Genomic DNA, 23,134 nt, shown 5'->3' with positions numbered 1-23,134 from the left:
TCAGGTCGAAGTCAAAACATTTAAAGGGCTCTTTGCTGAGGGGGAAATATAGTCACTTGAATGAATTGCTCATTCGGTAGGCCTGTAATTATTGTTTCACAGAGTTACATCTTTAGGAAAACTAACTTAAGGGCCGTTGAGTAGGGCTGTCCGGTTATAGGTCCCTTTAGTCGGACTATAGAATGTTCTTTTGTTTTTGGGAATGTGGTTAAAAAAAAAAATCAGCCCTTAAAAAATAAAAGTCCTCCCAACTATTGCCATCACCTTTTAGATTGCCCTGTGCCTGCAAAGGGCGTGAGGGGAATGCTAGGCTGGGAGAAAGGAAAAAGTGGCTACAGTGTAGCAGGTGTGCTTTGGGCCCGACTGCAAAAGGAGCTCTGGGCTGGCCCTCAGGCAAGTGTGTGTTGTAAAGTGCCAGATGAATGGCTTAAAGCTCCTTTGCTACAAGGACATTTCAAAGGAAAGGGGTAAATAAATGGTGGCTGTTGAGGTAGTTTCTCTGGGAAGGGGACTCCCTCTTCCAAACTTCAAAGCTGTGCCAAACTCTGTTTATGAGGGAATAGCTACATGAACTGGGGCATGGAGGGCAGTAGCTGGTAATAGATGTTTACATTTCATTTCAAACCTAACGGAATCTTCTATTTTAGACCCTCCCTCCAGTTGGTAGATGGTTTCTCCTTCGATGTCCTGATTTCTAAAAGACTTAACTGTTCTCTGACCTCTGTGACCTGCCCCTACAGTTTCGCCCAGCTCAGGCTCTAGGATGTAGGGTTTAAATGGTCCATAAGCCTGCCTATCTTGTCCGGCTGACATCTGCTAAAGCCTGTTTCACTTGTGTTAGCTCTCTGGCTGCTAAATTTAAGTTGCAGATTTTTGACTTGATGGATTTGGGGGGCCTTTTGGGCTTCAGAGGATTCCTAGTCACTGGTGTTTCTAGATTAATTTTTGGTAATCTTTATTATCATTACTGTTTCATAATGGTTGGCTTCATGGTTTCACTTGGCCCCAGAAACATAGGTTTGGTTTTTCTGCCTTTTCTGTTAGGTTTGACTATGAACTCTTTCTGGCTCATGCAAGAATGGAATCCTGTTGCAAAGGGTAAAGACTTTTCAGGATTTCCTGAAGATCAGGACAAGTTCTCAGGAGTCAAATGAATAGCCATTCCAATTCTTTAAAGAGGACATCTTAATCATTTTTGAAAAGTCTATTCCCTCCCCCATCCCCCACCCCTGCAGTGACCATTTCCTCCTGAATGTGTGACTGTGTTCATGAAGACTTACAAGTTGAGTTTTTAACAGGTCGGAGGGGAAGAGGGTTGCAGCTTTGTGATTAGAATAGTGGAGGGTATGTGCCAAGCTGATTAGTTGGTGACGTTGTGTACTCATACTACCAAAGAAAGGCGAATCCAAAATGTAGATGGATTGATGTTTGCAGTACAGGGAAGGAAAAAAGAAAGGTGTAGAAAAGACAAAAAAATTTAATGTGCCTTGCTAGGAAGTGTTTTCGTTCCTTTCGGGTTGATGTTTTTACAGTTTTAACAGCCAATTAGCTGGAGAGTTGTTTGCACCATTCACCATCCACTGGATGTTGAATGTGAAGGGAACCTCAGTTTTCCAAGGGGTTACTGTTTCATAAGTTACACTATCACCGTCAGGCATAGGATGCAGCTCTCTGGTCAGATTCCTCCATCAGCCTGGAGGTTCCTTGTGGGTTTGCCCCAGCCTGGGGTTCCTGGATCCTGCTACCTCTGAACTCCTTTCCCTTTTTGACCAGTGAGCCAGTGAAACACACAGCGAACTTGGGGAATCATTTCTGAGTTCTTCCACAGAATTCCACTTTCTGGGCTGTAGGAGTAGACAAATGATTCTCAAGATGGGAGATAGACACTCCTGAAAAGGGAAGCTTTGCCAGTTGTGTTTTCGTTCCCCGAAACCTGTGACCTTCAGTCAGAAGCTGACTTCTAAATTATGGTTAACATTCAGCTCAGCGCACCTTGATAATAATCCTCATTTAGAAGAGCCTACTGCGTGCCATTCTTGTCTAAGCCCTTGGCAACTCTGATGTGCATATGTGTAAAAGTGGCTTGACTTGTCTCTGATTATGAAGTGTAGGCACGTGCCCCACCGAACCGAGTTGCCTTTGCTTATGTTGGTGTCATTCAGTTTCCCATTGCAGGATTGCCCGCAGCCTGCCATTATCACTTTTCCACTCCATCGTGAGGGAGGTGGTCAGAGCAAAGTGGACCGGGCATAGTTTCTCTCAGTGAAAGCACTAGAAGGCACCTATTCCAAGTCGGCAAATCACCCACCTTCAGTATTTGCCCCCTACTCCCTTGCAGCCCCTTGGACCGGGCTCCTTTCAGTGAAGTCTTGGCACAGTGCTAGTCAGCACAGGATACTAGGATTCCTTACGCAGGAATGGCAAGCCGTTCCCAGGGCAGTTAGTGCCCACTGGTTGGCTTTCCTGAAGTCAGGGCTATTTCCTGGGGTTTCATTGTGTCTCCTGTTTAGATGGGTTCTTTAGGACAAGGGAAGAACGGTGGCTCTGGCTGAAACAGAAAACTCCACTCTGGCTGAGCAGCGGTGGCCTGAGAGATGTTTGGTTTATTCATCTGTCATTTGTAATTTGGCAAGCTTTGGATGAGGCTTTACGTTCTTATAGTGACTCTAGATAAGGCCAAGCCTCCGTGGGGGCCACAGGCTGGGGACTAGCCCATTTTACACCAATGATCTAAGACGAAGAGAAAGTTAGGGGCGGGAACCCGGTGGTGGCGGGGCTCCGAGGAAGGGGGCTGACCCAGCCGGGAGCGGGCGGGACGCCCTGGCGGCGTCCCGCGGCCGGCAGGCGGCGCTATCGTCCCCCGGCCGACCCTTAGGGCAGCTATAGAGCCCCGGCCCGAGAAATGTCCCTCCTGCCCTTCTACCGCGGGACGGGGGTCGGCGGCCTCAGAAAAGGGGCGCGGGGCCCCAGAGCCCGCGGAACGCCGCAGCCGGCGAGGCGCGGGGGCCTGAGGTTGAGTGGGGTCCCCGGCGCCGGCCCCTCGCGGCCGAGAGGCGGCGCTGCTCCCAGGTCCCGCGAGGGCCAGCGGACCTCGGGAGGGGGCGCCCGATCCCGCGGCTCCGGCTCCGCTTCCCGGGAAGTTTCAAGTTTGAAAGTCCCGGCGGAGGGGCCGGGGCTTCCGGAACCGCAGTGGTCGAGAGGAGGGGCGGAGCGGCCCGAGCGGAGCCATGGAGGAGGGGGCGCCGCGGCAGGTGAACGGCGCCCGGAGAGGCCGGGCTGCGGGCGCGGGCCAAGGGGGTCGGGGAGTCTCATTTACGCCGCGGGCGCCGCGAGCTCCGGTCGCGTCCCCTAGATCCGACCCTCACCCCCTCCCGGGTCCCTTCCCAGCCCCTGCCCCGGGCTTCGCTAACCTCGCGGGGCAGACCTGAGCATGGGGGGGGGGGGGGGCGCGGGGGGAGTCGTTCGTGCCCCCTGGAAACGTCCCCAAATTACCCCCAAGTGACTCAGAGCCTCTAGTCAGGCCAGCGCATGAGCATGTCTGAATCCGCAGTCAGGGCCACCGGCATGGGCCCTAAAGTTTCCCCCAATCCGTTCTTCCAGGCAGGACTGTTAAGACCGGTGGGAATCTGCCTAGAAAGCAAAGGGGACCGTGGGGGGCAGCTTGGGACAGGTCCTGGGGGGGGGGGGGGAGAGGAACGTGCGTGCAGGGAGAGGAAGGCCCGGAAGGGGCCAATCTCTGCGCACTTGTGGGGGTCCTTCCCAGATCACAAAGTCATGTGGGGATTGGGCACATTGGAGATGGGGGACCTGGCCCAGCACCTGGGCGGGAACCTCCGGGTACACAGAGGGTTCTAGTCCAAATGGCGAGGGGGGCGGGGTTCCTGCCAGCGCTGGAGATACGTGCTGGTGGACACAGCGGCCAAAGCTGTGTGCTTGTCTGTCATTGAGGAGGGAGGGGTTCAGGTCTACCCAGAGCAAATGGGGTGGGGTCATTGCATCTGTGTAGAAGATAGGGTCCCAGGGGCGCCTGGGTGGCGCAGTCGATTAAGCGTCCGACTTCAGCCAGGTCACGATCTCGCGGTCCGTGAGTTCGAGCCCCGCGTCAGGCTCTGGGCTGATGGCTCGGAGCCTGGAGCCTGCTTCCGATTCTGTGTCTCCCTCTCTCTCTGCCCCTCCCCCGTTCATGCTCTGTCTCTCTCTGTCCCAAAAATAAATTTAAAAAAAAAACGTTAAAAAAAAAAAAAGAAGATAGGGTCCCAGCTGTAGAGCAGAAAGGGGGAGGCGTGTGTGCACATGGCAGGATTCCAGCCCAGAGCAGACAGGACCAGGGGGTACACCCAAAGGCAAAATGTCCTCCACAAGACTCCTGGAGTGACCCCACCCCAACAGCGGGAACAACCTTAGGCACTGCGTCTGCCCCCTCCCACCCCCTTCCTCCGGAGGTTCCCCCCCCTCCTGTTCCAGCAGTGACTTGTACACATTTTCCGATTTCCTGTGAACCTCCGCCCAGCAACGGCAGCTGGGTGACTCAGGACCCCGGTGGCCGGGCCCCCCGCTCCATGGGATCTTTGTTTGCTCAGGCCTTTGGCTCTGGCCCTCTGGCCTAGGGCCCTCAGAGGATTTCCTGAGCCCCGCCCCTGCCCTCTGACAGCCAGGCCAGAGGGCCAGCAGAGACCTGGGGTGGGGGGGCTCCCTGAGGCTGGGGCGGCACCCCTCACACTGGTCTCAGGAGATGGAGAGCCGAGAGGTAAGGTGGAGGTCCATGGGGGGTGGAGGGCATCGTGGGTTACCCTGGGCTGAGGTCAGCTTTGGCACTGGTTGGTTTGAAATGGCCTCTGAGAAGGAGATTTTCCTATTCCTTGCTCCAACCTGGCAGTAGCTGAGCTGGGAGTGGCCCCCGGAGAACTCCTCAGCCTCTCTCTGTGCCTCCGCTTTGCTACCTGAGGAAACATCCCTGGCCCCGACTCAGGCCTCTGGCTGCCCTCTCTATGTGACCTTGGGTAATTCCCTAGCCTCTTCTCTGGCCCCAAATCTTAGCTGGGATCGCAACCTCAGAGCAGTCTGATTAAGCGTGGCTGGTGGGGAGAGGCTGGCATCTCCCTCTCGGTGTTGTGACCTTGGGCAAATTACTTAACCTGTGTCCCAGCTTCCTCATCTGGGGCTGGTAACATGGGGTTAGTAACTGCATCTTCCTCGTGGGATTGTTATGAGGATTGACGGATTCATGTACGCAAGGCTCTGAGAACAGACCCTGGCACCCAGTAGCACCCTGTGCCTTCGCCTCTTGAACAACACAGTGGGGGTCGGGGTGCCGACCGCCCAGGCAGTTGAAAATTTGCATGTAACTTTTGACTCCCCCCAAACCTAACTAATAATAGCCTTACGGATACTGTCAGCAGTTGACTAACGCATATTTTGTACGTTATGTGTATCATTATATGGTATTCTTAACGATAAAGTAAGCTAGAGGAAAGGAAACGTTACTAAGAAAATCGTAAGGAAGAGACGATACGTGCATTTATAGTCCTGTAAACAAAGTTGGTTTTACAGTTGAAAACAATTTGCTTATAGGATCACCTGGTCAGTTAAGTGTCCGAGTCCTGATTTTGGCCCAGGTCATGATCTCACGGTTCTGTGAATTCAAGCCCTGCCCCGGGCTTTCCGTGCTGCGCTTTTCGTGCCGACAGCAAGAAGCCTGCTTGGGATTCTCTCTCTCGCCCCACATCACCCGCTTCTCTCTCTGCCCCTCCCCCTCTCATGCTCTCTATTCTCTCTCAAAATAAATAAACTTAAAAAAAAAAAAAGGACAGGAAATGATTTGCTTATAAGTGGACCCTTTCAGTTCAAACCCGTGTTGTTCAAGAGTCCACTGCAAACATTGAACAATTTTCCGCTCTCCCTTCTCCCTAATGGGAGGGGACAGGAGCGGGGACAGGCTGGGTAGCCCTAGGGTTTCCATCTGGCCCAGGAGTACTAGCTGTAAGGTCAGAGGTGCCCCGGGGGGGGGCCACCCTGGGCGCCGAGCACACCTTCCTCTCTGTCTGCGGAGACCCGAGGTCGCTGGCGGGGACTGAGGGCATTACTCCTCTGCCGTTCCACAGTCTGGGGCCGACCAGCAGCCCCCAGAGGATGAGAAAGAGGTGATCCGCCGGGCCATCCAGAAGGAGCTGAAGATCAAGGAGGGTGTAGAGAACCTGCGGAGGGTGGCCACGGACCGCCGCCACTTGGGCCACGTACAGCAGCTGCTGCGGGCCTCCAACCGCCGCCTGGAGCAGCTGCACGGGGAGCTGAGGGCGCTGCACGCGCGCATCCTGCTGCCCGGGCCCGGCCTGGCCGGTGAGTGACGAGTCTGAGCAGACCCTGGGGGACAGGACGCGCCGGGCTGACCCAGCTTCTCCACCTTGGCCCTGACCGCTCTCAGAGCCTCCTCAGGTGTCCCCTGTGACAAGAAGGGAGCTGGGGGTCGGGGGAGAGAGCAAGGTCATAGGGTAGGGGTCTCTCGGCTCTGGGTAAGGGGTTCGTGTGTCCCACGCTATGCACAGAACCCGCCACCACGGGACCCCAGCCACCTGCAGAGCAGCCAAGGGCTCGGCACCTGGAGGCTCTACAGAGGCAGCTGCAGGTAGAGTTGAAGGTGAAGCAGGGGGCGGAGAACATGACGCACACATACGCCAGTGGCACGCCCAAGGTGAGTCTCCTGGGGTCCGATGGGGAGAGGCTGGGCTCTCAGCCCCTCTCAGCTCCCAGCCCCCATCCTGATGGAGAATGCAACCAAGCCAGTGACCCCATAAGGCAGAGACGGTCTTAACCCTTAGTCTGACAGGGGAGGCACAGCCCCAAATCCCAGCTTGGTGGGGCAGGCACGGCTCGAACCCCTAATCTAACAGACAAGGCACAACTCGGTCTAATGGGAAATACTAGCCCAGTCTAGTAGGGAAGGGCCACCCCCAGTCCCAGCTCCCAGGACGATGTGGGGAGCTCGGCTCTGACATGGTGTGGGAAGCTTGACCCCAGCCCTTGTCTCGTGTGAAGGGGGAGGCCCTGCCCTAGATCTAGGCTAACAAGAGGCCCTTGGCTTTAGCATCTGGCCGACCAAGGGAGGCTTGGCTTCAACCTTGGTCTGACCAGGGAGGCTCTGGGCTAGCCCCGGTCCGATGGGCATGTGGCGCGACCCCGCAGGAGAGGAAGCTCCTGGCAGCTGCCCAGCAGATGCTGCGGGACAGCCAGCTGAAGGTGGCCCTGCTGCGAATGAAGATTAGCAGCCTGGAAGCCAGTGGGTCCCCTGAACCAGGTGAGGCTTTGAGAAGCGGGGCCGGGCAGGGCCGGGCAGGGCGGGGCCTGGGGGCTGACCGCCTCCTCCCAGGTCCTGAGCTGCTGGCAGAGGAGCTAAGGCATCGACTACGCATTGAGGCCGCTGTGGCCGAGGGCGCCAAGAACGTGGTGAAGCTGCTGGGTACCCGGCGGACACAAGACCGGAAGGCGCTGGCTGAGGTCAGGCCGTGGTCCCCTCCCATCGCTGCCCCTCTCTGAGTGTCTGTCTCCACACCACGGTCCACCAGGGTGGGAGGCACCCGCGGACGGCCTGTGCGGGGTGGCGGTGAGGAAACAGGAGGCACATTCTGTCTAGACCTCATTGCGGGGAGGGCGTGTGGGTCGCCAGTGGTCACGGGCCTGTCCTCCCCTGCCTGATCTCCTCTGTAGGCTCAGGCCCAGCTCCAGGAGTCCTCCCAGAAACTGGATCTCCTGCGGCTGGCCTTGGAGCAGCTGCTGGAGGGATTGCCTCCTGCCCACCCTCTGCGTGGCAGAGTGGCCCGGGAGCTGCGGACTGCTGTGTCTGGGAAACCCCAGCCTTCAGGGGTGCTCGTGAAGCCCACCGCCGTGACAGGTAGCCGGGAGTCAGTCCCTCTCACTTCAGGGCTCTGCCCTTCTTCCAAAGGGCACCCTGAACCACAGATGGGAGGACTTCGGAGAAGAGTTTTGATCCCGGTCCCACCACCCCCTAGCTACGTGAGCTTGGGCAGCTGACTTCCCCTCCCTGGACCCTTAGTGTATCCCTCTGTAACATGGGGGTGATAACGGCACCTCCTCCACGGGGTTGCTGTGAAAATTCAGTGAGTTGTTGCACGTGAGGTGCTAGGCGCGAGGCCGGCCTAGTGGGCACACCATTGGCGAAGCCATTATTCAAGGGACTAGCCGTGACAGTGTGTCAAGTGCCAGGGTTAGGGGCGCTCACAGCCCCGGTCCTGGGCAGTTTGGACTCCTAGAACGTTCTTTCGTATCCCTGAGCTGGATCTGTCTCCCGGTAGTGGTGGCTGAATTGTAATCAACAAACAATCTAAGCATGTTGACTTTGGAAACCCTGAACTTCCCACCTGGGACACAGTACAGTGGCTTCTAGAGAGGCCAGCACCTTCCTGCTCAGCTGGTTCAGGCTCCTGGCGAAACACCCCGGCCTAATGCGGGCAAGGTCTGGGTTCCGCCATCTTCGGGAGAAGGTAGCTTCCTTGGGGCCCCAGGGGACCCGGATGTACCAGGGGTTTGACAGTGTGTCCCCCACGCTCCCCGCAGGGACGCTGGAGGTCCGTCTCCTGGGCTGTGAGCAGCTGCTGACAGCCGTGCCCGGACGCTCCCCGGCGGCTGTGCTGGCCGGGAGCCCCTCGCAGGGCTGGCTTCGGGCCCGGGCCAAGCAGCAGCGTGGCGGAGGAGAGCTGGCCAGTGAGTAGCGAGCCGCGGGGCGCTGGGGGCAGTGATGCACCTCTACTCCTCGCCTGCCCTGAGCTCCCTCTCTGGCCCTGCAGGTGAGGTGCTGGCTGTGCTGAAGGTGGACAATCGTGTCGTGGGCCAGACCGGCTGGGGGCCAGTGACCAAGCAGTCCTGGGACCAGACCTTTATTGTCCCCCTGGAGCGGGTGAGGCTGGCCCTGGTGCGGGCAGGGGTGACCTTAGGCCACGGAGCGGAAGGCTGGCCGAGTAGGGACGTGTGCCCCACTCCTCAACCTGGCCTCCCCGACGCAGGCCCGGGAGCTGGAGATTGGGGTGCACTGGCGGGACTGGAGGCAGCTGTGTGGCGTGGCCTTCCTGCGGCTGGAGGACTTCCTGGACAACGCTTGTCACCAGCTCTCCCTCAGTCTGGTGCCCCAGGGGCTGCTCTTTGCCCAGGTGCTCCCTACCCTGTCCCCTGACGACACGGGCCCTGGTTCCATCTGAGCTAGAAGGGCCTTCGAGACTATTTGATTCATCCACATATAGGAGTAGAAATTGAGGCCTGGAGGGAGGAGGTCTCCAAGAATTAAGGATTCCCAGCCCCCCTCCGAGGAGCGCGTGGGAGTCTAGAGGCTGCATCCTGGTCCTGACTTGCCTAGCCTCATGCATGGCCCTGGACAAGTGTCTCTCTTCTCTGGGCCTCAGTTTCCCCACTGGTACCAATGTGGACATTGAATCCATCCCTCTGGGCCCCTCTGGCTCTTGCATCATTGACGCTGAGGGCTTAGGCCGGGATCTTGGAGGCCGGGGAGGTACCCTGGTGACAGATGGGGTGGGAGGGGACTGGTCTCCAGCCCTGCCCTCTGCCCATGCAGGTGACCTTCTGTGACCCTGTCATTGAGAGGAGGCCCCGGCTGCAGAGGCAGAAACGCATTTTCTCTAAACGCAGAGGTGTGGACGGGAGAGGGCTGTGCAATTAGGGGGTAGGGCAGGGGCCCTCGGGGGGCCGTGGGACTGAGCCCCCGCCTTTTGTCCCAGGTCAGGACTTTTTGAGGGCTTCCCAGATGAATCTCAACATGGCAGCCTGGGGGCGCTTGGTCATGAACTTGCTGCCCCCCTGCAGCTCCCCAAGCACGATCAGCCCCCCCAGAGCATGCCCCCAGACCCCAGCCACGCCCCGGGGAGCTGCCAACCCTGCCTCGCCCAGGTGAGGAGCCCCGTCACCGTGGCTGCCTGCTTCTCTGCCACGTCTGCCTCTCTTCAGGTGCAGCTGGTGTCTTTCTGTTCCCTCTGACCCTCTGTCTGTCTCTTGGCATTGCTGTGTGTCCGTCCCCACAGCTCTTCCGTCTGCCTGTGCCCTGCCAGGTGTCTGCTTTCTCCACATACTGATTTCTCACCCAAGAAGAGCCCCTTGGAAGAAGAGGTGAGGCCCCCGCCCAAGCCCCCACGTCTCTACCTGCCCCCGGAGCCAACCCCCGAGGAGATACCGGTGAGAGGATGCTGGCAGTCCTGGGGGCTGCTGGGGTGGGGATGGCAGGGCTGGAGGGAAACAGGGAAGGAAGCCCTGCTCTGCTCTGAACCCCTCTACCCTCATAGCGCACCAAACGGCCCCACATGGAGCCCAGGACTCGACTCGGGCCACCGCTTCCAGCCTCAGCCACCAGGTACCCCCGTCAGGCTCACTTATGGGCTTGCGACATTTGTCTGCTCACTTGGGTGTTCGTGTGTCCATTCACACATCACCCGATGCTCCTTGCTCTCTGTTCATACTCACTAAACCCGTGTTATTGAGCTCTAGCTGCATTCTGGAACTCTAGGAAGCCACTGTCCCTGAATCCCCCCACCCCCACCCCAGCCCCTAGGCTTTCCAGTCTTATTGGTGGGGACAGCCCAGGACCGGCCCTGGAGGGTTAGGAGCACCTCTTCATGGAGGCCCAGCTCTTATCCCAGGGGGAATCCTGTGCCCTCTCTCTTGCAGGAAACCCCCCCGCCTTCAGGACTTCCGTTGCTTGGCCGTGCTGGGCCGGGGACACTTCGGGAAGGTAGTGGGCTGATGAGGGTGCTATGGAAGGGGGTGAGCAGGCCCCAGCACCTTGGCTGGGGGGATGCTGTGATCCATGGGGCAGTGGGCGGGAGCAGCAAAGGCTCCCCTGTGCTGTCCACCTGGAGCCCAAGCTGTCTCTGGTTCCCAGGTCCTCCTGGTCCAGTTCAAGGGGACGGGGAAATACTACGCCATCAAAGCGCTGAAGAAGCAGGAGGTGCTGAGCCGGGACGAGATGGAGAGGTGTGTAGTCGGGACAGTGGGCACCTAGCCCTGCAGGGGACCCCGGATGGCTGGCCTGGGCTAGTGGCACCAGAAGGCAGCTGAGTGCTCCAGGGGCTTTGAAGAGGTGACCCGCTGGGGCCAGTCCTGAGTTCTCTTTTTAGCACCTGCGGTTGTTAACTGTATGCTCTTGGGCAGGTCCACTCTTCTCTCTGCCCGATACGTAGAAACCATCATTCTACCTGCCTGGCATTTTCATTGAAGACCCAGAGAAGCCAAGGGTGTTGTGTGGGTGGCAGGACGCAGCCAGCAGTGGTTTCTCTTCCCTCTAACACCCACCCCCGGCCCTCCGCAGCCTGTACTGCGAGAAACGCATCCTGGAGGCTGTGGGCCGCACAGGGCACCCCTTCCTGCTGTCCCTCCTCGCCTGCTTCCAGACCTCCAGCCACGCCTGCTTCGTGACAGAGTTTGCGCCCGGTGGTGACCTCATGATGCAGATCCACGAGGACGTCTTCCCTGAGCCCCAGGCCCGGTGGGTTCCCATCCCTCTTGTCTGCCTCTTCCATTGAGCCTTCCCTAGTTCCCTATGCCCTCTCCCTTCATCCTGCTTCCCCCAGGATACCCATCAGCAGAAGAGTGTGGAGTCAGGGAGGCCTTGGCTCAGATCCTTGGTTATCAACTGTCTTATCAGCTCCCATAGCATTGTGACCTTGGGCCTCAGTTTATGTAGCTGTGAATGGGGCTAATAATAACTCTTCCATAGGCTTGTGGAGTGGATGGACATAATGTGTATTAAATTGTTGGGCACAGCAACCAGTGAAGAGTAAGTGACTGGCAGCTGGAGTTCTTTCTTGCCCACCAGAATGCAGGCTCTGGAGTCTTAAGTCTGCCACGAGCTGTGTGACCCCCAGGTGCATCATTTACCTGGAGTCTCAGATCCTCATTTGAAAAAGAGACATGATGACTATCGACAGCAGGTGGCTGGGAGGATGTAGGAGGGTAAGGCATCAGAACACGTGGCATCATTCCTGGCACCATCGAAGAGCCCAGGAAGGGTAGGCTGTCAGTGGGCAACAACCTTGGGGCCACTGTCCAGAGAAACACCCATTCTCCCTACCCGCTACCCCTGGCATCAGGCTCTAGTCCGAGCTGACTAGAGCTGGGACATCCAGGGATGCCCAGGCTGTGGCCATCCTGGTGCCTCCCTGCCCTGTCCCCCCGCCCCCCCCCTCCTGGCCCTGAACTACCCCCTACACCACCCATAGGTTCTACCTGGCCTGTGTGGTCCTCGGGTTACAGTTCTTACACGAGAAGAAAATCATTTACAGGTAACTTGCCCCGGGGGTGCTGGGGGTGGGGGTAGGTGAAGGAGCAGAGGCTGCCTTCCTCCTGTGATACTCCCGGGCCCTTTTGATTTGTCCCCCTCACCCTCAGGGACCTTAAGTTGGACAACCTTCTGCTGGACGCCCAGGGTTTCCTGAAGATCGCGGACTTCGGGCTGTGTAAGGAAGGTGGGTGCCTCCTGTCCAGGATCCCATGTCCTCCAGCCTTGCTTGCCCAGCTCAGGCCAGCAGGGTAGTGGGCAAGTGGCCTTTGCCTCTCACCCCAGCCTGCATTCCAGGGACCGGCTGGACACACTGGTTCTTCCTTCCCAGCCCTAGAGACTCTTAAAGAGCCCCAGTGCACCCTTAGCCAGGGGAGAGCGTGTACTCAGGATGGGAGAGGGCATCGGGTTCTCCCTTCTTTGTGAGCTTGGCAAAGGCTCTGCTTCCTCCCATGAGATGGCGTAAAAAAAAAAAAAAAACTGTCCTCACCTCCAAGAGCTCGGGGCGGGGCTTGGCTTGACCTTCGGTGCCTGAGGTCATAAGAGTTGGCTGTTGATTCTTACAACTGAAGTTATATGGATGAGACACGTCGGGCTGGCATCAGTGTGGATGCTGGTTTGCAGGGATCGGCTTTGGGGACCGGACAAGCACCTTCTGCGGCACCCCGGAGTTCCTCGCCCCAGAAGTGCTGACCCAGGAGGCCTACACACGGGCTGTGGACTGGTGGGGGTTGGGTGTGCTGCTCTATGAGATGCTGGTGGGCGAGGTGAGCACCAGACCCCGGCTGCCGGGGCCTCTAGGTTGGGGCAGGGTGGAGGTGGCTCATGCAGCCTGCTGAGCCCCCTTCCCCATAGTGTCCATTCCCCGGGGACACTGAGGAGGAGGTATTTGACTGCATCGTCAATGCGGACGCCCCGTATCCCCGCTTTCTGTCGGTGCAAGGGCTTGAACTCATTCAGAAGGTAATCACTGCAGGGCCGGGCTGGGCTGAACGGCTGCCCGTCACCACCCACTCTCTCGGGGCCTCTGTGGTCCAGCTCACTTGGGATGCCTGGGCAGGCGGGCAGTGCCTGGGCGTGATGCCCTCCGTGAACCCCAGTCCTCTTGCCCAGCTCCTCCAGAAGTGCCCGGAGCAGCGCCTCGGGGCGGGTGAGCGGGATGCTGAGGAGATCAAGACCCAGCCTTTCTTCAGGGTGAGTGTTCCCGGGTGCCTGGCACAGTGGGAGGTGTCGCCTGGCCACGCGGGCCGTTGTTCCGTTGTCTCAGGCAGCTCTGCCCTCACCCCCAGACCACCGACTGGCAGGCCCTGCTCGCCCGCACCGTCCAGCCCCCCTTCCTGCCTACCCTCCGTGGCCCTACGGACCTGCGTTACTTCGAGGGCGAGTTTACGGGGCTGCCGCCGGCCCTGACCCCGCCTGACCCCCGTAGCCCCCTGACGGCCCGCCAGCAGGCTGCCTTCCGGGACTTCGACTTTGTGTCAGAGGGATTCCTGGGGCCCTGACGGCCTCTCTGGTGTGTCTGCCCCGTCTGCCCAGCCGTCTGCCCCGGAGGCCCAGGCCTTGCCAGGTATCGGTGGGCACTGGGCCTCGAAGTGGCAGCTGCAGAGCTGCTGTGGGGGGCTTCGCTCAGTCACTGGGCAGGGTCCCCTCCCCTCCCGCCCGTGCCTCCTGGGAGGCCTGGACCAGAAAGGGCGGCACAGCAAGGAGGAGTTTGGTTTGGTTTTTTAATATTTGATTTGCTTTACGGATGATTAAACTTACAAAACTGTGCAATGGAGGCATCCTGGCTTTGGGGGGCGGTGTGGGGGGTCTCGGAAGCCCAGGCTGCTTGTGCCCGAGCCCCCCACGGGTCCTCTGCCTCCTCTCCTTCCTTCAGAGGGCAGGACTGCCTATTGTGGCAGGAGCTCTGTCATTTCGGCTCTGCTCTGAGGCCTGGGAGGAGCGGGGGGGGAGTGAAGAACCCCAGGCCCTCTGAACGCCGACCCCAGCTGGGGGCAGCCCCTCTGGTTTTCAGGCACAAGATGGTGGCCTTGCCTCCAGCAACCCTACACCGCCTGGCTGCTGCCCTCCTCCCCCTCCTCCTCCCCCTCGGCCCACAGGGTCTCCCAGGACCCTGAGGGCCATCCGCAGAAGAAGTGGGCCAGGTTGCGGGTCAGGCCGCGGTCGAAGGGGTTGCCGGGGCGCTGGCGGAGGTAGGCGATGCGGTGCGAGGAGATGAACTCCCAGGTGGTGGTGTTGCTGGCCACCAGGTAGAGGTGCGAGGCGAGGAGCAGGCCCGCCACCAAAGAGAAGAGGGAGAGCAGCAGGAAGGTGGCCAACAGCAGCCCGCTGGACCGCAGCCAGAGCCCCCAGGGCTGGAAGAAATGGAGGCCAGACCTGCAGGGCAGGAACAGAGATGGAGACCAAGGCCGGGGGAGGGCGGGGGTGCCCCGGGGAGCCCCTCCGGGCAGGCCGTTTGGGGGACGGCCCGAGGCCCCTGAAGGGGCACCTTGTAGGGGCATGCTGCCCGCCCTCGCCCCATGCCCCGGCCGGCCGTGGAGCCCACCATGCCAGGTACAGGCCCCACAGAAGCACCACCAGCTGCAGCGCCAGGTAGGCCACGAAGAGCGGGTGGTTGCGCTCCCCCACGCAGTTCTCCATCCAGGGGCAGTGGTGGTCGTAGCGGCGGACGCAGCGACGGCACTCACGGCAGTGCCGGGCCCGCAGGGGCTGCTGTGGGCACAAAGGGAGGCGGGCTCAGTGCCAGCTCCCCTCTGGGCCCACGACCGAGGGGAGTGATGAGGCCACAGAGGGGGTGGGGGGGAGAGAGGCAGGAGGTCAAGGAGTCCCAACCTTGCCCCTGCGCCCTCCCGTAGAGGTCCCTGGTCACCCACCAGCACCAGGCAGTATCTGCAGCGCCGAAGGGGGAGGGCTTGAGGAACCATGGCTGTCTGCTCCTCCTTGACCTCCTCCTGCAAATGGGGGACAGGGTATTAGGTTGGGAGGGAGAGGGCACTGGTGGGCGTTTCCCTGGGGGGCTAGCTTAGCCCTGGGTATGCACGCGGGGCCCATCCCCAGTGTAATGGAGGCGGTAGGGTGGGACAGAGTGCCCTGGCCCGAGTGAAGCTGTGACCTCTGTCACAGTTGTTTCGCTGGGCCTTGGCGGTTTCCCATTGGAGGATGGGGGTTGCAGGGCTGCTAAGAGGATTCATGGAGGTGCCCCAGGAAAGCCCTCTGCATAGATCCTGGCATGAGACTGTTACAGGGGCCTTGGGTATCCTATTGGTGGGAGGAAGGGTTCAGGCTCCCAGGGGCCCCCCTGGTTACCTGCGGCTGGGGCTGGACATTCACATAGCCCGGGTCCATGAGCGACACGGCCAGGTAGAGCAGCAGGGAACCCAGCACGAGGAGCAGGAAGGTAAGGGGCAGGAGTAGCTCCCCCTGCTCTTCCCACTGCCGCAGTGCTGGAGAGGCCGGAGAAGGAGAGTGAGGCCGGGGCCGGAGCTGAACAGGAGGCCATGTGTAGGGGTGTATCTGGAGGTGGGGAGTATGTCCCTGGCTGAGCAAAGGCCTGGAGATGGGGTGTAATGAGTGGTCAAGTGTGGCCACTGCATAGAGTACAGGAGGGAGAAGTTTGGGCCCAGCACTCCCTCCCCCCCACCCCCACCAAAAAAAAAAAGTTCGTTTGCATTCTATCTGTAGGACAGTAGGGAACCATGGAAGGTTATAGGGTCAGATCTGTTTCTGAAAACCCTCCTGCTGCTGGAGGAAAGATGGATAGGGGAGCAGGGGGGAGGCCTGGGGGCAGAGCCTATCCAGGAGGGAGAGGAGGGTAGCCAGACAAGGGCACTGGCAGGAGGAGTGGAGACAAAGGGCTGGATAGATAAGGGGTAAGGGAGTGAAGGGGCCAGACTTGACTGGATGTAGGGGAGAGGGAAGAGGGATCCCTGACTTTGGCTCCATGATAGGGAGAGACCAGCTAGGTTTGATATGCCCATGAGATAGAGACAGAGGAGGGCAGGGCCAGGAAGGGTCCAACTCATGGAAGTAAATGAAGATTTCAGGGGTGGGAGGCAGGGGGAGGTGAAGAGGGAGGGGCATTTAGATAACAGTGTGGACAGCTCTGGTGTCCCTTGGTTGTGAAAAGGAGCAGAGAAGGAAAGCAGGGTTGCAGGGCGGGGTGGGGCGGGTCCTTTCTGATGAGGAGACTGAGCAGGTGTTTAGGCTGAAGGGTGAAAGCGGTAGAGGAGACTTAAGAAGGTCTTGGGAGGAAAGTGACAACACCCACAGCCCAGGAGTTGAGGCTGGAGCAAGGAGGGAGGAGCGGGGCTTCCCAGAGTGGCAGTGAGGGTGAGAAGTTGGGCCGGAGGCAGCCTGCCAGGTAAGGAGGGGAAGGATGTTAGTGGGGGTGGGTCAGTGAGGTGGACGAGGACTACAGGGCAAGAAGTGAGGGTGGGGAAATGTGGGACAGGCCGCCCCCTTCTGTGTTCTCTTGTCCTGGAAGGTGGGGAGCCTGGACTTGGGCAGCTAGTGGCCGTGGGGATGGGCAGGATGCCAGTTCTTGATCTACTTGATCCTCGGAATCTTACGGAGGGACGTTATCCTGGGAAGGACCGGGTGGGTCTCGGGATCAGGGGAGATGGGGGCTCAAGTCCGTCGCGGGATCTGATGGGCACCGGTTGGGTCCTGGGATAGACAGGGCATCTGGCAGGAATCAGGAAGATGCTGGGATTAATTAGGGATCAACTGGGTATTAGGCAGAAAGCAGGTGGCTCTTGGAATGACAGATGGAGAAGAGGCTCAGGAGCTGGCGGAAGTCGGGTGAATCCCAGGATTTCTGGGGCTTCAGCAGGGAACCCAGTGAGACCCAAACGTCTGGGGAATCACGCGGGATAGGGTGGGTCGGGGTCGCGCGGGGTCCGGCTCACCGGTATCGTGCAGGAAGAGCACCAGCGTGATCCCCCAGGTCAGCACAGTATGCCCGCTCCGCACCAGGACCCCAGGGCTGAGGAGCGCCCAGGGAGCCATCTCCTCCGCCCGGGGCCCCACCCGGAAGAAGCGCCGGGAGGGGCGGGCCCTTTGAGGGAGAGAGGCCGCGGCTACTCGCGGATTGGTGAGTCCTGGAGGTGGGCGGGGCCTGGTTGGGTCGGGGAGTCTGCCTATTGGATAGCAGCTGCGGCCGAGGAGGCCCTCGAGCCAACAGGTGCCTGAAGAGGTTGAGGGCGGGGCCGGCGCGCGCGCAGCTGGTAACTCCCCCAACCCCAGCCCCCACCAGCCAGGTAACTTTCGAAAGCGGAGGAGCAGGCGCGAGCCCTGACCCCGCCCCCTCGGGCTCTCACCCCGCCCGCCCCTAACCCGTGGCCTCGCGCATGCGTGCAGCCCCCGGGGTGGCTCTGCTCAAGGTGTTCGGTGCGACTCCAGGTTGCAGGATTGTGCCGGTTTCGAAGACATGACTGAGTTCTCTAGAGGGGCAGGACTAGCCCTAGGTTGCTCTGGTGACACCCTTACCTCCTTGCTATTCATTTTTAGATATTGCAAATGGGGGCGCCTGCTGGCTCCGTGGGTTAAGCCTCTGACTCCCATTCGGGTCATGGTATCACGTTGTGGGTTCCAGCCCCACGTGGGGCTGTGTGCTGACAGCTCAGAGCCTGGAGCCTGCTTTGGCTTCTGTCTGTCTGTCTGTCTCTCTCTCTCTCTGCCCCTGCCCTGCTTGTGCTCGCTGTCTCTCAAGAATAAATAGATAAACCTTAAAAAAAAAAAAAAAAAGATATTGCAAATGGGACGAGAGCAAAGCGGTCATCCGTGGTGCAGATCCTGGGTAGAAGGGGCGAAGTGGAGTCAGAAATACCAGCACAGAGGTAGTGTGAACTCGGGCAAGTTACCGAGCCACTCTGAGCTCTGTTTTCTGTCTATATAGTTTTCTGTCTATATCTGTCTCTGTTTTCTGTCTGATAGTAGCACCCCCCTGCTAAGGTGGTTGGGAGGATTAAATAATGCAAGTAAAGTGTCTAGCACTGACCTCTCCCCTGCTATAAGCCAACACCTCGCCCTGCCAGAAGGACTTGCCCAACAGGAGGCTTCAGGCTCTTCTCAGAGGAAACCTCATCAGCATTCACTGCTCACACGCCTTCAACTGGGTCCCCAGGGCATTCCCGGTGCTGCCCTGCCTTTTCCACCCACACCTCTCATGGATACCAACATCCACCTTCTTTCTCCAACAGATCCTACACAGTATGCTCTTCTGACATCTGCTGTTTTGTCAGCTCAGCACCCCTTTTTCTGTTGGGGCACTGACTCTTCCCCATTCCATGTGGTTCTGTAGAAACTGTGTCCCACACTCCACAGGTTGATAGGAGACGTGGGCATGTGACTAGAGGGCCCAACTTGGTTCCCTGTCTTAATGTCCCCAGTGATTGGTTCTAGGTGGCGGACATGTGACTCAGCAGGGCCAATCAGGATCATTCTATGAGAGTACTGTATAAATGCTGAGAAATGGGCATTCTTCTGGATCTCAGGCTTGAAGAATAGGCTATAAGGGCAACTGGCAGCTGTCTTTACACTATGTGGAGACAGACTGTGGCAGGAGAATGAAGCCACCTTATAGAGACATAGAGATAAGCAGTAACGAAAGAGGGAGTGAGAGACATCTTAGCAACATTGACTGGATCCAGCTGTTCCTGAAGCTGAGATTAACTCTAGGTCCCCAGTTGCATCAGTGAATTCCCTCCCACCTTTGACTAGCCTGGGTAGGTATTTGAGTCATGTGACTTTCACGTGTAAGTCAATCTTGGTTACTGCAACAGGTGAGTTAGTGTGCTGAGTGGAAACAAATATTCCTGAAGCTTCCAGGAGTCAGGCCCTGTGCTGGTGTCAGAGACAGACAAAGTCGGACACTAAAGTGGTAAGGACAGATTTTATCAGTAATATGTTACTGCTGTGTGAACTGAATGCGGCTCTGAACACCCAGGTGACTGGGTGTTTTAAAGGGAGCACGAGGGAGTGGAGAGAGGGAACAGCAGTGGCTTGAACAGATTGGGGGAAGTGAAAAATTACAAAGGGTTGCTCAGTGTAAATGCTGATTAGGCCAGCTGTGTGTGCTAGCTGGCAATAATTGAAGTTCGGTGCCTGTCCTCCCACACGGACCAGGAAACGGGGGCCTGATCCTTCCTGAGCATTACACTTTGAAGGCCAAACATTCCTTTGAAGGAATGACTTTCAGGTCTCCTGAGTTGTAGATGATACAGATACATTTCAAAGGAACAGAAGGATTCGCAACCGTAGGCCCTTTTTAGTAAATGCTCTAAGACGGGGTGTGTGGGGGGCTAAAACAAGGGGGGCCGGGGTCATCTTAGGGCTGCGGCCTTGAGCTATCAGAAACTATGTTAGCTCTTCTGTCCCTGCAGCACTGTTGTCCTGCTAACTCCAGTCTCCCCAGGGCCCCCCTCCACTCCTACCAGCCCACAAGGGGCGCCCTCTCTGCTCCCTGCTCCCCGTAAGCCGGGGCATAATCTCACACATAACATTGTCTCTACAATCAGACGCAACCACCCTGGGCAGGGGCCCTGTTGGGCTGTTGCCAGCTGTACCCCAGTGTCAGTCGGCACGGGGGCATGGAGAGAACGCAGAGGAGGCAGGAACTTCAGCCCGATCTGCCACCTGTCCCCAGGCTGCAGCTGACAGGGCCTCCAGGCCGGGCACACAGATCGACCCGATGTACCCTCCCTGTCGCAGGTCCCTTCGCTAGGCCCAGTGCCCAGACTGGCCACAGCCCCTCTCCGGACCCCGTCCCTTCTGCAAAAACGACACTCTGCTCTTCTCCACTTTGCACAAAAATGTATTTCTGTGACATCCCAAAGTACAGACATTTACTCAGGCCCCAGGTGGTAAAGCAATGCAATGTGAGCTCTGCCCAGGGTCTGGCTCAGGCCATGTGAGCATGGAGGGAGGGGCAGATGTGGCCTGTTTGCCAAGCTGGGGGAGCGCAGGGTGGCCGGCCCCTTCCCAGGGCTGGCAGGGACAGACTTCAGGGGAGGCCGGTGCCTCTCCCGGGGGCTGCTCATCCAGCCTGTCCTGCCTGGAGGCAGAAATGCTAGAAGAATCCAAAAACAGGCCCAGGGAAGGAGGAAGGAAGAAATGTCATCCCCAAAGGGAAGCCTGCAGAGTCGGCCCTGCTCCCCCAGCGCCTTGTTCTGGAAGGGCATCCTTACCACTGCCTGTCTCACGAGAAGCAATTCGGAGTTACATCAAGGGAGGACCACAAGATATTTCGAGATACATTTGCGGCTCACACTTCTCTGAAACACGGCACAGAGGTTCCCGAGGTAAAGCCTGGGGACAGGGAGGAGAGGCTCGGAAGGGCCACGCGGGGCCACTGCAGGCTGTGCCCGGTGCTGGTCTGGAGGCAGTTAGCTGTTGCTGCGGGTCCGGCTGGAGTGGGGACCTCCTGCCTCACAGAGAGACAGGTGGGGTCCTCCAGGCAGCGGGGCAGGTCGGGTGGGGGAGGCGAATGAGGCCGGCTCAGTTCTGCTGGTGGGGTGCCTGGGCACCATGGGTACTGCGGGCAGGCGAAGGGCTGGGGAGTGAGGGGCAAGCCCCGGTCCCAGAGGTGCTGGCTCCCAGGGCTGGGGCAGGTGCTGAATCTGTTTGGCAGAAGAGGCAGTGGAATCTGCCGGAGTTCTGACCAGCCCTGGGCTGGGGCCTTCAGTAGCCTGGGACCTGGTGGGAGACCAGGAGGAAGCCTCCGTAGCAGCGTGGCCTCAGGCAGGCCCGGCCAGAGAACAGCGGGGCTGCTGTGAGCCCCACTCCTGAGGGTCCTCTGGGGCCGGGGCTGCCTGGGCCTGAGCACTCACTTCCTCGCCCCAGATGGCCCACGGCCGGGAGCACCAAGGCATTTGGGAGACCCAGTGGGGCTAGTTTTCATCCCGAACGCCATCAGCCACACCCAGGAGCCCGGAGGGGGTTCTCAGGCTTTGGGGGGTGGGTTGGGGTGCTGGAGTGGGCTGTTAAAAGCCTGCTGCCTCTCCTAATGGGAAGTGAGGCCAGGGTCTGAGGTCACTGGGAAAGGACTGGACTCTCACAACGTTAGAGGCATTTAGTTGGGGGTGGGGGGCAGGAGTGAGTGGCAGCGATGAAGGCTTGGAGTTGGGGCTTGAGAATGGCCAAGGAAGCTGCGAGGACTCAAGGAGTGTTTCTTTTGTTTTTGTACAGAAATCATACACACAAAACTTCACACTTCCTAACCAAAAAAAATAATATATATATATATATAATATATATAATATATATATCTCACTAATGTTAAGGAAAAGCGTCGGTTGTGCAAAAGTCCCCCTGTGTCCCTTCATCCAGCGGAAGGCTCCCCGGTGGGGGTCTGCCCGCTGGGCTGCTTGAGAGCTTCCTCCTGGCCTCGTGGTCCAGAGCAGTGGCGGCCGTGGGGACGGAGGCCTCTATCTGGACGTGTCCATGTTCTCCTCTTTAAAGTTACTGCAGTGCTCAATCACCTTGCTGGAGACCATGGGGAAGAGAGGATCAGGGGGCGGCCTCGGGGTGGGCTGGGCCCAGCCCCTCCCAGCTGATGAGGCTGCTGTATTTGTGAGCGAATGTCAGCGGTGATGCTGATGCTGACTGAGGTGATGCGTTTCAAGGGGCTGGCGGGGCGGCCGACCCGTGAGGAACGCCCAGGACAACGGTCCCTGTGGCCACAAATACCATCGGTGCTCTGTGCTCCCCCCTTCCTCCCCACCCCCCTCAGCCCCAGAGCCTCTGCGCTTAGGGGCTCCCCTGCATTGGCTCAGGCCTGACCTTCCCAACCCGCTGCTCCTTTCTTGAGCACTGTCTTCCTTCTTTACTTTCCCCCTGCACACCCAGGCCTTTTTCTTCCCCAGAGTCTACCAGTGGACCCCAAACTGCCTGCGTGTCAGATTCGCCTGAAGGTCTGAGGCGACTGGGTGGGGGCCAGGGCAACCATCCCTACACGAGGGCCCCTGACACCCTGCAGAGGCCAGGCCCAGGGCAGCGGTCAGGAACTACCACTGGCGCTCAGGGCCCCAGTCTCTCGCACCCCCGCCCCCCCCCCCCCCCCCCCCGGGCTGATCCTGGAGAACCACTGCCCTACTAGAGTCACCCTGGACCCAGACGGCCTTCCCATTCAACACTAAGCCTTTGGGTCGGTCAGGGGCCGGGAGCAGTGTTCACGGCAGCCTCCATATGCTGAAGAGGCGCCCAGAGTAGGACAGGAGCAGGATGGGTGGAGTGACTCCTGAGTTCCCCCTCTTAGTGCCACTCACACCTGCTTCAGATGGGCCGGCTAGCTCGGATACACATCTCAGGTCTTACAGAGATGCTCAAAGGGACCGGGGTAGGTTTATGAGCCAGTCTTACCCAGCTTTTCAAATCTCCTGGGATCCCTGCTGATAGCTCCCAGACCCACTGGGAAAGAAAGGGTGGGCCTGTAGGTTTTTAACAATCTTTTCGGGTGATTCTTTAGGGAGATTAAGTTTGAGAACCACTCATTTTACCATTCTCAAACTCAGACAAATCTGTCCGTGAATGTTTATGAAGTGCCTGTGCCACAGGAAACTGCAGAAACAGACGGCCCTCAGCAGCCCAGGGAGTCCTTGTTTGGGTGCCTCTCAGCTCCAGGCCCTCCTCCCTGATGCTCCTGGTTCTACACCGTGTTTACAGCTGGGGCAAATGCAAGCAGGCTCCCTTCTGGAATGGATCCCGGAGAAAGCGAGGACTGCTGACTGCCATGTGCAGGATCCCTGAGAGTCGCTCATGCGCTGACGGGTGCGGGACCAGGGCTGCTGAGGGGTCAGACATAGTCATGAAAACCGCACAGCAGCCGGGCCCGGAAGCTCTGCCATG

General features: G+C 58.8%; 3 protein-coding genes across 9 annotated transcripts in view; 1 reads left to right on the top strand and 2 right to left on the bottom strand.

Moving 5' to 3' along the window:
* The first annotated feature begins 2,892 nt into the window (after positions 1–2,892).
* Positions 2,893–14,062, top strand: PKN3 (protein kinase N3). 4 transcript variants are annotated; one of them, XM_053204530.1, is made up of 22 exons: positions 2,895–3,251; positions 6,102–6,336; positions 6,543–6,688; positions 7,180–7,291; positions 7,364–7,491; positions 7,702–7,885; positions 8,569–8,715; positions 8,799–8,908; positions 9,015–9,158; positions 9,578–9,653; positions 9,741–9,909; positions 10,041–10,191; positions 10,299–10,366; positions 10,681–10,744; positions 10,895–10,986; positions 11,321–11,497; positions 12,231–12,293; positions 12,400–12,476; positions 12,914–13,056; positions 13,145–13,252; positions 13,403–13,483; positions 13,579–14,062. In XM_053204530.1, the coding sequence occupies exons 1-22, from the start codon at positions 3,228–3,230 to the stop codon at positions 13,789–13,791; spliced, it is 2,712 nt and encodes a 903-aa protein (XP_053060505.1). In that variant the 5' UTR covers positions 2,895–3,227; the 3' UTR covers positions 13,792–14,062. The 4 variants fall into 4 exon arrangements, with proteins under 4 accessions (XP_026891113.1, XP_053060504.1, XP_053060505.1 ...); XM_027035312.2 differs by having other exon boundaries at positions 2,893–3,251; positions 7,180–7,491; XM_053204529.1 differs by having other exon boundaries at positions 2,894–3,251; positions 7,180–7,491; positions 10,068–10,191.
* On the bottom strand, positions 14,000–17,357 carry ZDHHC12 (zinc finger DHHC-type palmitoyltransferase 12). Of its 2 annotated transcripts, none has more exons than XM_015062411.3 (5): positions 17,197–17,356; positions 15,596–15,732; positions 15,163–15,240; positions 14,835–15,001; positions 14,000–14,665 (listed from the first exon to the last, which is right to left on the bottom strand). In XM_015062411.3, exons 1-5 carry the CDS (start codon positions 17,294–17,296, stop codon positions 14,335–14,337), a joined length of 813 nt encoding a protein of 270 aa, XP_014917897.2. In that variant the 5' UTR covers positions 17,297–17,356; the 3' UTR covers positions 14,000–14,334. The 2 variants fall into 2 exon arrangements, with proteins under 2 accessions (XP_014917897.2, XP_026891127.1); XM_027035326.2 differs by having other exon boundaries at positions 14,442–14,643; positions 17,197–17,357.
* A 2,724-nt stretch (positions 17,358–20,081) lies between these two features.
* Positions 20,082–23,134, bottom strand: part of ZER1 (zyg-11 related cell cycle regulator) — a 31,209-nt gene continuing 28,156 nt past the window's right edge. For all 3 annotated transcript variants that reach the window (XM_027035321.2, XM_027035322.2, XM_053204531.1), the window contains one exon: positions 20,082–21,772. In XM_027035321.2, the coding sequence (XP_026891122.1) occupies positions 21,715–21,772 (58 nt within the window). In that variant the 3' untranslated portion in view covers positions 20,082–21,714. The remainder of the gene's footprint in view (positions 21,773–23,134) is intronic.

Source organism: Acinonyx jubatus, chromosome D4, assembly GCF_027475565.1.
Source record: "Acinonyx jubatus isolate Ajub_Pintada_27869175 chromosome D4, VMU_Ajub_asm_v1.0, whole genome shotgun sequence".
NCBI classification, from domain to species: domain Eukaryota; kingdom Metazoa; phylum Chordata; class Mammalia; order Carnivora; family Felidae; genus Acinonyx; species Acinonyx jubatus.
The sequence above is the reverse complement of the archived record's forward strand: the minus strand, read 5'-3'. Positions and strand labels throughout refer to the sequence as shown.

Excerpts from the sequence above, each read along its gene's own strand:
- PKN3 (XM_027035312.2), top strand. The coding sequence starts at position 3,228 with ATGGAGGAGGGGGCGCCGCGGCAG. Across the intron at positions 3,252-6,101 it reads AGGAGGGGGCGCCGCGGCAG|TCTGGGGCCGACCAGCAGCC; the intron begins GTGAACGGCGCC and ends GCCGTTCCACAG. Across the intron at positions 12,477-12,913 it reads CTTCGGGCTGTGTAAGGAAG|GGATCGGCTTTGGGGACCGG; the intron begins GTGGGTGCCTCC and ends GCTGGTTTGCAG.
- ZDHHC12 (XM_015062411.3), bottom strand. The coding sequence starts at position 17,296 with ATGGCTCCCTGGGCGCTCCTCAGCCCTGGGGTCCTGGTGCGGAGCGGG. Across the intron at positions 15,733-17,196 it reads GCTCTTCCTGCACGATACCG|CACTGCGGCAGTGGGAAGAG; the intron begins GTGAGCCGGACC and ends CGGCCTCTCCAG. Across the intron at positions 15,241-15,595 it reads ATGTCCAGCCCCAGCCGCAG|GAGGAGGTCAAGGAGGAGCA; the intron begins GTAACCAGGGGG and ends CCCCATTTGCAG.